We start from the raw sequence: 10,663 nt of genomic DNA, 5'->3' as shown, positions 1-10,663 counted from the left end.
TTACAAAACCTTTCCCACACATATAAATATGACCTCTCCGACTTCGTGGAACTTAACAAGTCTTACAAACTCTAGAATTTGTCCTTCTTAATGGCCTATAGTTTTCGAGAGAAACATAAATGAGAATCCTGCATTATATATATCAAACTAGTTTATCTAATTGGTTCCTAACTAAGTTAATTTCCAACCTGTAACAGCCCAGTTTTAACTAAATCGGAATAGTGGTTTTGGAAACACAAATTCGAGGTTGTAATATTATTTTAATATTAATTTTTGGTGTTTTTAGCATGTGAATATATATGTGTGAAAATTTCGTAAGCTAATTTTATCGTTTTAAATGGTTAATTTGAAAAAAAAAGACTTAATCCCGTAAAATGTAAAAGTTGCATTCTATATGATAAAGGTGCCTATTTGCTATGGTTTATTAAACCAAAGCCCCTTATGACGTTATTAGCCCATTGATAGTGGGAATGGACGTAAATGGACATATATTAGGTGATTTTATATGGTTTTATTAAAGGTTAAAATTGGAAATTAGTAAATAAGCATATTATTAAGTAAAACAAAATTAAAATTTGTTTCATTTCATCATCTTCAACTGATTTTCTTGAGAAACAAGAAGGCTAGGGTTCGGTCATTTGAATGTTCGATTAAGGTATGTTCTTTTCTTGATTTTTGATGATTTCTACATTTTTGTGATCGTTGCTTAGTGTTCTAGCTAGCCCGTACCCTAATTTTTGAAATTCTTAGTGATTTTGAAAAATTCCATTGATGAATCCATGATTTTTATGATGTTTGACGATGAATTATGCAAGCTTGGTGTTTAATATACATGTTTTGTAAAGTGATTTTCAGTGAAATTTCATAAAAGGGACTAATTTGTGAAAAGTGTAAAATGTGTGGTTAAATGTGTGAAATATTGATAAATATGGGCTGTTATGGAGCCTATAGATATTTGGCTAGCTTAGGTTTAGTTGAAATTGTTGTAAATTGTGTTTTTATGAAATATGAACTAAATTGAGAAAATGTGAAATTATAGGAGTTAATGTGCAAAATGTCCCAAATTGTGAGTTTTGGATGAAACTGAATGTATTGATGAATAAAAGAGTTAATTTTGAATGTATATAGATCAAGAACGAAAGAAATAAGATTTAGATCGGGGGAAATCGAAAGTTATTGAATAGTCGATCTGGTCCCTCTATTCTGACTACGAGGTAAGTTCATATGCAAATAAACGTCTTTAGACTAAATTATATATGTTTTATTATGATTGAATTGCAATAAATTTTGATCAAGCAATTACGAGCAAGAATCGACAGAGTTACGATATCCAAAACTCCCGCACGAACCTTAGGAATAGTTTAGGATATAGATGTCATGACATTAGGTTACCAAGATGTGATTACATGTAAGACCATGTCTGGGACATTAGCATCGTTAATTGATTTTGTGTAAGACCCTGTCTAGGACAGTGGCATCGATATGTGATAACATGTAAGACCATATCTAGGAGATGGTATTGTACGAGCTTTATGTGATTTCGAGTATCCTTAACGATTTTGAATGGTTCAACGGGCAAATACAAGTTGAGAAAGAATGTATTAATGAGTTAAACGACTCAGGTATGTATGATATTCATATGAGAATTGGAAAGAGAAATGGTTGATGAAATTATAGGTGAATTGGAATATGTATTCATTGAGAAAGGTTTTTGTATCTATATGCGTTTACTTGTATTTTTCCTATTGATGGAAATGTTGTGATTCATGTGGTACATTTATTTGTATATTGTTTACTAAGCTTTTAAAGCTTACTTTGTGTGTTCTTTCCATGTTTTATAGATTATCACAGCTAGCTCGGACTCGGAGTTCGTCGGGAAACATCATCACACTATCGATCATCTCGGTGGTACTTTTGAAGCTTTGTATATATGGTATATGGCATGTATAGGCTAGTGTTATCTTGGTATGTTTTGTGTTGTGATTATAGCCATGAGATTTGGCTTGTAAATGTTGGAATATGGCCATTTAAGTTGGCTTGAATTATATGTTTGATAAATGATATATGTGATGTATATATAATGTCCTAAGTGCTGGCTTGATTGGAATGGTTGTATGGATGCTCTTTTGGATAGTTATATGTTGTGGTATTATTGCTTGGAATTTGGTATATTTTGGTATGATTTGAGGATGATGAATTGATAAGTTTGAGAAGCATGAATTGGTTGATAAAAAGATGAGAAAATTTATTTGAGAGTTATGTGAGATTGATGATTGTGGCATATTGATTTGGTATGTTTTGAATATGGAATTTAGTAGTTGAATTGATTGATGATAGATGGTATGATATGTGTGTGAAATGGCATGCCTTGGCTACCTATATATGTGTTGAATTGATACCATTTGATGGCTAAGTGTGTATGAGATGAGGGTGGCAAATTGGCTTTACAAAGGACCTATTTTTGTCCACACCGGTAGAGACACGGGCGTGTGACTCAGTCGTTTGTGACACACGGTCATGTTACATGGCCATGTGTCCTCTAGGGTACCCTTTCGAATTAAGTCAGCATACCCTACAATTTTGACACAGCCTAGACACACGGGCGTGTCTACAAGCCGTGTATGGCACATGAGCTGGCACTTGGGCGTGTGGTCGGCCGTGTGACCCAAGTCAGTAACCTCTCCAGTTTTCCTACGGCCATGGCATAAGGGCGTGTCCTCGGCCGTGTGGTCCAAGTCAATATGTATGCCCTGTTTTTTCACGGCCTGTGACACAGGCGTGTCTAATAGCCGTGTGAGGTACAGGCCTGTTCACACGAGCGTGTGACCCTTAAATGTTTGAAATTTTTCTATGTTTCCCAAAGGTTGCAAATGTTATCGGTTTAGTCCTAAACTTCTTCTAAGCATGTTTTAAGGTCTCGTATAACCTTATAAGGGACATTGTGAATGTTTTGAGTGGATTTTGAGTATGAATATATAAATTTATATAAATGAGGTGTGTTATCCTGTAATGCCCTAAAAATATAAGGTCTGTAATTTTTCATGATTTGGTATAAATTCCATGTTTACTTTAATGGCTAGGTGATTTGGGTGTGTTTGGGAATGTCTAGGAAATCTTGGGTTCAAGCTTCAGCTTTTGAAGAATTTTTTATTTTGCTCTTAAAAAAATCTGGATACTGGCACATGGGCTTTATAAATAAATGTGGTAGATTTATGTCACAAGTGAGCCTGTGGTGTGGTGGCAAGGTGGCGTGTAGAGTAACCTTGAGGTCTGAGGTTGAAGCGTTGACATAGCAAAAATGAGGTATTTATTTTACAACTTGGTTCGGCTAGTGGTTTTGTTGCAGTTAAATTCTAATAGGTGAGTGATGGAGTGATAGGTGGAGGATATCAAGGAGGAAATCGTGGAGAGGATTGGGGAGAGTTTTGGGGAGAGGAATAAGGAGATTAAGGTGTGCAGGTTGTTGTGCCGAATTTGAAGTCTTGTGGGGGGGAGTTAGCGTCGTTTGAGGACCCTAGTCGCATAAGGGAAATCGGCTATAGGCTTTGGATGCTGATTTTTGGTGTTAGCTAACTATAGGACAATTCCGATTTCTATACCTCGGGTTTTGGCAGCTTTAATTCTTTCTTTTGGGTTTCATGGTATATGGGTGAAACTCCTTCATTTCTCATTTTGCTTTGGCCATGTATTCAAGTGGTATCTTAACCCTTCTTCTTTAGGGCTGATTGAGCATTGTGCACTTCCTTCGTCTCTTCTTTTTCTCTGAAGCCGAATACCCATACTGACTTCCTTTCAAATCATGTTCCTTTTAATGTAGCCGAATCTTCTTTACCTCCTTCTCCCTTTCTTTCAATAGATTTTAGAGGTAAGTGTTACTTTATCGATTATGGTTTCTACCCATTCTTCTCCCTTCTTATTACCTTGGGTTTACGTCTGTTAAGGCATCTAGGCTCGGACTAGTGACTGATTGTTTCTTCATTCTACCATTTCTATCAGTTGATCTTGGGTAAGTATTTCTTTCTTTTTGACCCCATTCTTGATTCTTTTTGTATCATTTTTCTCTAATGAAGTCGAATGATTCAGTTTAAAGTTACTGGCTCTTTGAACCTTCTCATATGTTTGGGTTCCCAAATGTTCGTAGGCGTTCAAATCCCTTTTTTGGCATTCAATTGGTAACTGGGGTAAGTGGCCTTATTTTGGCCGAATATCCATTAGCCTTCTGTTTATTCGCTCGATGCTAATGGATTCTATTGGTTAACTCTGCTTCAGGGCAGAAAAGGGTGTAGTTGTCATCTGATTAGCATAATAGACAAAGCTATAATCATCAAGGGTGTATGGTAAGTGTTGGTTTGAGATGAAATACTTATGAACCCTTTTGATTAGGAAATTGACAAATATGCATTGATGGATTTTAGGTTGATCGCACGTGGGATAATCTGCTTCTCGCTAAACAGGTGTGAAATCGTACACCTAATTTCAGTACTGTCAAGACATTGGATAAAGGTGTGTGAATGTGTGTATTCACACCACTATGTTACTGTGAATCGGTGAAAGCCGAAAAGCCGAAACTTTGGCATTTGTGGCTTCACGAGCATGCGAACGCTCATGGGGTAAGCCAAGCACACAATCATGGACAACAGACAATAGAGGCTGCCACGAAAGTTATTGTTGGCTTGGGCCGTTATGGGTCTCGTTGGGTCGAGATGGGTCGTGTGGGCCCCACACAGTTAAAATTTACGGTGAGTGACAAACAATAGAGTGGGCTATGGTGATTGCGTAGTCGCGACTAAATTTGGGCTAAATGGGCCACACGAGCATGTGGGCCCACTTGGGCCAAGTAATGGGCCTTGGCAAATTTACACTATTTTGGCCACATTGGTTATCTGAGTCGTTCGAGACTACTATAGACCTTTTTAAGGGTCATTAACTGTATCGAGACCCCAAAGTTTTTTAAATAACCGAACTATGCCTGAGGAGAGAAACTACTGTTTTACCCTAAACGGGTGAAATGACCATTATACCCCTAGTGGTAGGTTAATTGATGTGTGTATGGCATTTATCTGACTGGTTTTAAGTATGGCATACTGCATACACGTAATATTTATGACACGACATATTGCATGGGGATGGGTTCCTGATTTGGAAGAAGTACTGTATTAGTGGCTTTGCCACGTAATTACAGCTCTGGTGGCTTTGCAACGTTCTTCGTTATTAGCGACATTCTTTGCGTTCTTTGTTAGCGACTTTTTGCAATATTGGTGTGATGGCTGGGTGAGTTGATTTCATCCCCACATGGAGTGTTGGTTGGATTGGGGTGGGTAACATGACTGCACTGTACTGATACTAAATTGGTCTTAGGCCCATACTATTACTATATAGGGCTAAAGCCCAAACTGTACTGATACTGAATAGGGCTCGGACCCAGACTATTACTGCGTGCATTGTTTACTGTTTGACTGATAGGGGATTACACACTGAGTTTTCGTAAACTCACCCTCTCTTTTCAATTATGCAGGTAATTCCAAGCCTTAGACGATTTAGTGCTGCGAAAGACTCGGAGGTGGCCACACAGTTGCTGATGTTCTACTTTGACCTTATTTATTTAAATTTCATATTGGGTTTCTGGTTATGTAATAAGGTCATTTGTGGTTTTAACTTTTATTTGGGCTTTGATTTCATACCTTAAACTACTAGACTAGGGAAAGATGAGTTTTCAAAATAATAATTGTTTTCAAGGAAAATACGCATTTTAAACTTCAAGGTTTTTTTTAAAAAGCTTCCGCGATTTTACTCAGTTTAAGGAATCAATAGAGATAAATATGACAATTGTTTAGACAAATTGATTTCAATTAGGAACAACTTAATTTGTCGAATATTCTAAAGCAATAAAAACTAAAATGGGTTTTAACTTAATTTCGAATTCTTAACAATAAGTCCTATCTACAAAAAGCTCCTTGATGTGACACCCCAGATTTGGCCATATTGTTTAGGCCGGTTTTAGGGTGTTACATTTAGTGGTATCAAAGTCAGGTTTGCAAAATTTGGCTATGGAATGAGTTTTTAAAAATTTTAGTTTTAAACGTTGTGATTGGAAATGTGGCACACTAAGTCCCTGGCACCAAATCTGTAAGTTTTCTGACACTGTTTACTGTTATAGACTGAAATGTATTACTGAGGGACTACTATAGGTAGTAGGACTACACTGAAACTCTTTAGTTAGAGTAAGTTGAGACTATAGAAGACTGAAGACTGTAGTAAGATTCTGTTCTACGGAAACAAACCCCAATTGCAACTGTTCATAATACGTTGTTAATAATTACGAAAATTATAAACTGATGCATAAGACTTTTAAACAGATAATTCGTAATGAAAATGAGCACAAAAGGTACTCGTGAAAGGGGTATACGAGGCCGCGATAGAGGTCGAGGAAGTGCTCGTGCTGGGTCTTCAGCATCAGGTCACATGCCTACTAAGGAGGCACCAGCCTCACCAGTAACTAAGACATGGTCTCATGACTGAGCAGTTGGGGATGACGCTCTATCCCAAGCAATGCTACGTGTTCTTGAAAGGGTTACTGGAGCGAGTACTGGATCAGTGGGCCGAGGTCAATTTTTGAGCGACTCCGGTATAATGGAGCGGAAATCTTTAAGAGTGTTTCTGGTGTAGCCCCAAATGTGGCAGCGTATTGGTTGGTGGCTACCGAGCAGATAATAGACGACCTTGACTATACGGTGGAGCAAAAATTAAAAGGAGCAGTGTCTTTACTGTGAGATAAGGCCTACCAATGGTGGCTCACCGTGAAAGAGGGTACACAGGCCGGCTGTTTGACATGGGATTTCTTTAAAATGGCCTTTTCAGGGAAGTATGCGGGCACAAGTTCTGTGGACACCCGAAGGAAGGAATTTCTGAACTTGACTCAGTGGAATAAGATTGTGGCAGAGTATGAGGCAGAGTTTCTGCGGCTGAGTCGGTATGCTCGCGGGATAGTCGCAATTGAGTATGAACATTGTGTGCATTTTGAGGATGGACTCTGGGATGAGTTACGTGTGCTAATAGCTCCGCAGAGGGAGAGAGACTTTGCTACCTTGGTTGAGAAAGCAAAAATTGTTGAGGATGTGAAGCACTCTGAACGCCAAAACTACGAGAAAGATAGGGCCAGAAATAAGAGGGATTTTGGACTCTCAGATTCTTCTAGAACGCCTATAAATAGGGCCATATTTGATGGGCCAGTCCAAGCAGTTCCTGTTATTACTGTAAGACCGCAGCCTTGCGCTGATTGTGGAAGAGCTCACTAGGGTGAGTGTTGGAAACGAATTGGGGCATGCTTCTGGTGTGGGTCCATGGATCATCAGGTTAAAAATTGTACTCAGAGGCCTGTTCAGATGCAAGCTGCAGGTCACGGTCATGTTTAGTCAGGGAGAGGTGGTCAGCAGCCACCCAGAGGCCGTGGACAGCCTAGGGGTGGAAATGTTTGGGACGAGGTCGTAGAGCACCGGGCAGAAGTGTTGATAACATTGAAGTGAGACAGCCAGCCTTGGTCTATGCTGCTCGTTGTCGAGAGGATGGTGACGCCCCTGACATCGTAACTGGTACGTTCCTGATTTATAATGTACCATACACTACTTTAATTGACAATGGGTCTACACACTCTTTTTTTTATGTGTTGTGTCTGGGACGCTGGGTATTCAGTTTGAAAATACTATTAGTCAAATGACTATGTTGAGTCCATTGGGACAATGGTTAGGGTGAATAAGCTATTCAGAGACGTGCCCCTAGAGGCCCAAGGGGTTGTCTTTCTGGTGGATTTGATGGAACTGTCGTTTGGAGAATTTGATATTATATTGGGCATGGATTGGCTAGGGAAACGCCGTGCGAAATTTGATTGCACTAGTAAGCATATGGTGTTGAGGTCTACTGAGGCTGAGGAGGTGACTGTGATAGGGGAGCGAAGACATTATATGTCTAACGTAATTTTAATGTTAAGGGCTGAGAAACTGGTTCGCAAGGGTTGCGAGACGTTTTTAGCTTATGTCAGCATTTCTAATTCTAAAGGTCCTTTTGTTGGATATGTCAGAACTGTTAAGGAGTTTCTGGATGTATTTCCTGAAGAGCTTCCTGGGTTGCCTCCAAACTATGAGGTTGAATTCGGTATTGAGCTCCTACCTGGAATAGCTCTGGTGTCCATCGCCCCTTATAAGATAGCACCGAAGGAACTGGTAGAGTTAAAAGCTCAAATTCAAGAGCTACGGGATCGAGGATTCATTTGACCGAGTGTGTCCCCATGGGGAGCACCAGTGTTATTCGTGAAGAAGAAAGATGGATTCATGCACATGTGCATCGATTATCGTCAACTGAACAAATTGACTATCAAGAACAAGTACCTTTTACAGAGGATTGATGATCTGTTTGACCAGCTGCGTGGAGCTTCAGTTTTCTCTAAGATAGATCTTCAATCTGAGTACCATCAAGTAAAGGTTAAAGAGGCTGACTTGTATAAGACTGTGTTAAGGACTCGTTATGGTCACCACGAGTTTCTAGTGATGCCATTTGGGTTGACGAATACACCAGCAGCCGTTATGGACCTAATGAATCAGGTGTTCCAACCCTATCTGGACCGGTTTGTAGTTGTCTTTATATATGATATCTTGGTGTATTTGAGAACCGAGGAGGATCATAATGCACATCTTCGAGTTGTCTTGCAAATTCTGAGGGAAAAGTAGCTATACGAAAAGTTCAGCTAGTGTGAGTCCTGGCTTCGAGAATTGACATTTCTGGGTCATGTGGTGTCTGCCGAGGGGATTAGGGTTGATCCTCAAAAAATTGAAGCCGTATTGGATTGCAAACCACCAAAGATGATATCTTAGATTCGAAGCTTTCTGGGTCTAGCTGGGTATTATAGATGTTTTGTTGAGGGGTTTTCATTGATTGCTGTACCTCTGACTAAGTTACTGCGTAAAAGGGTACCGTTTAATTGGACTGATAAGCAGCAGGAGAGTTTTGAGAAACTAAAGAAAGTTCTGACCGAGGCTCCTGTTTTAATACAACTAGAGTCTGGGAAGGAATTCACTGTCTACAGTGATGCGTCGCACATTAGATTGGCTAATGTGTTGATGCAAGAGGGTAAAATGGTTGCTTACGCGTTTTGTCAGCTTAAGCCTTACAAGGCGAATTACCCCACTCATGACTTGGAGTTAGCTGCAGTGGTTTTTGCACTGAAGATCTGGAGGCATTACTTATACGACAAGAAGTTTATTATTTACACAGATCAAAAAAGCCTCAAGTACCTACTTACTTAGAAGGAGTTGAACCTTAGGCAATGCAGGTGGATAGAGTTACTTAAGGATTATGACTGTTCAATTGAGTAACACCCTGGTTAGGCTAACATGGTAGCTGACGCATTGAGCCGTAGGGTTGTATCTAATTTAAGAGAAATGTTTGCTCGTCTCAGCCTATTTGATGATGGAAGCTTATTGGCTGAGCTTCAAGTGAGATCGACCTGGACTGATCAAATTAAAGAGAAACAGTTGTTGGATGAGTCATTGGTTCCTCTTTTTCGATTAGTTGAAAATGGAAAGACTATAGATTTTGGGCTGAATAATGAGGGAGTACTATGTTTTCGTGGAAGAGTTTGTATACCGAGGGATACTGATGTGAGGCAACCTATACTGTAGGACGCACATAGTAGTCCATATGCTATGTATCCTGGTGGAAATAAGTTATACCGAGATCTTCGTAAGCTATATTGGTGGCCTGGATTGAAACACGAAGTTACCAAATACGTGAGTAAGTACCTGACTTGCTAGCAAGTTAAAGCTGAGCATCAGTTGCCTTTTGGGTTATTGCAACCAGTTAAGATTCCACTCTGGAAGTGGGAAAGGGCAACCATGGATTTTGTGAGTGGGCTACCCTTGACGCCTACTAGGAAGTATTCGGTGTGGGTTATCATAGACAGACTGACGAAATCTGCCCATTTTATACCAGTCCGCAATAATTATTCGCTACAAAAGTTGGCCAAGTTGTATGTGGCTAAAATTGTGAGACTGCATGGGGCACCAGTTTCTATCATTTTAGACAGAGATCCTAGATCCACATCTCGATTCTGAAAGAAATTACACGAGGCTCTGGGTACAAGGTTGGACTTCAGTACTGTGTTCCATCTTCAGATAGACGGTCAGTCAGAGAGGGTAATTTAGATACTGGAGGACATGTTAGGGTGATGTGTAATTGATTTTTGAGGCAGGTGGAAGACTACTTGCCATTAGCAGAGTTCGCTTACAACAACAACTATCAGTCCAGTATTCAAATGGCACCGTACGAGGCATTGTATGGTCGTAGGTGTCGTACTCTTACATGTTGGACTGAGCTGGGTGAGCAGCGAGTTCTGGGGCCAGAATTGGTTTCTGATATCAAAGGAAAGGTAAAGCTGATTCGAGGTCATTTAAAAGAAGCATCTGATAGACAGAAGTCTTATGTAGGCTAAAGAGATCGAGTACTCTGTAGGGGATTATGTCTTTCTGAAAGTCTCACCATGGAAGAAAATTTTGAGATTTGGACGGAAGGGAAAACTTAGCCCTAGGTTTATCAGGCCTTACCGAATTTTGAAACGGGTGGGGCCAGTTGCCTATCAGCTTGAGTTGCCTCCAAATTTAGACAGGATTCATAA

General features: G+C 39.8%; 1 protein-coding gene across 1 annotated transcript; it reads left to right on the top strand.

Moving 5' to 3' along the window:
* Window positions 1–7,736: 7,736 nt before the first annotated feature.
* LOC108471824 (uncharacterized) lies at window positions 7,737–9,296 on the top strand. The gene is made up of 2 exons (XM_017773383.1): window positions 7,737–8,216; window positions 8,946–9,296. Exons 1-2 carry the CDS (start codon window positions 7,737–7,739, stop codon window positions 9,294–9,296), a joined length of 831 nt encoding a protein of 276 aa, XP_017628872.1.
* Window positions 9,297–10,663: the final 1,367 nt, after the last annotated feature.

The sequence above is a fragment of the Gossypium arboreum genome, chromosome 6, assembly GCF_025698485.1.
Source record: "Gossypium arboreum isolate Shixiya-1 chromosome 6, ASM2569848v2, whole genome shotgun sequence".
In the NCBI taxonomy this organism is placed as follows: domain Eukaryota; kingdom Viridiplantae; phylum Streptophyta; class Magnoliopsida; order Malvales; family Malvaceae; genus Gossypium; species Gossypium arboreum.
Note: the sequence above shows the minus strand (reverse complement) of the source record. Positions and strands in the feature narration are given on the sequence as shown.

What these genes read in the sequence shown, in the direction of transcription:
- LOC108471824 (XM_017773383.1), top strand. Translation starts at nt 7,737, where the DNA reads ATGGTTAGGGTGAATAAGCTATTCAGAGACGTGCCCCTAGAGGCCCAA. An exon ending in AGATAGCACCGAAGGAACTG is followed by an intron (nt 8,217 to 8,945) that starts GTAGAGTTAAAA and finishes CCTCTGACTAAG; the next exon opens with TTACTGCGTAAAAGGGTACC.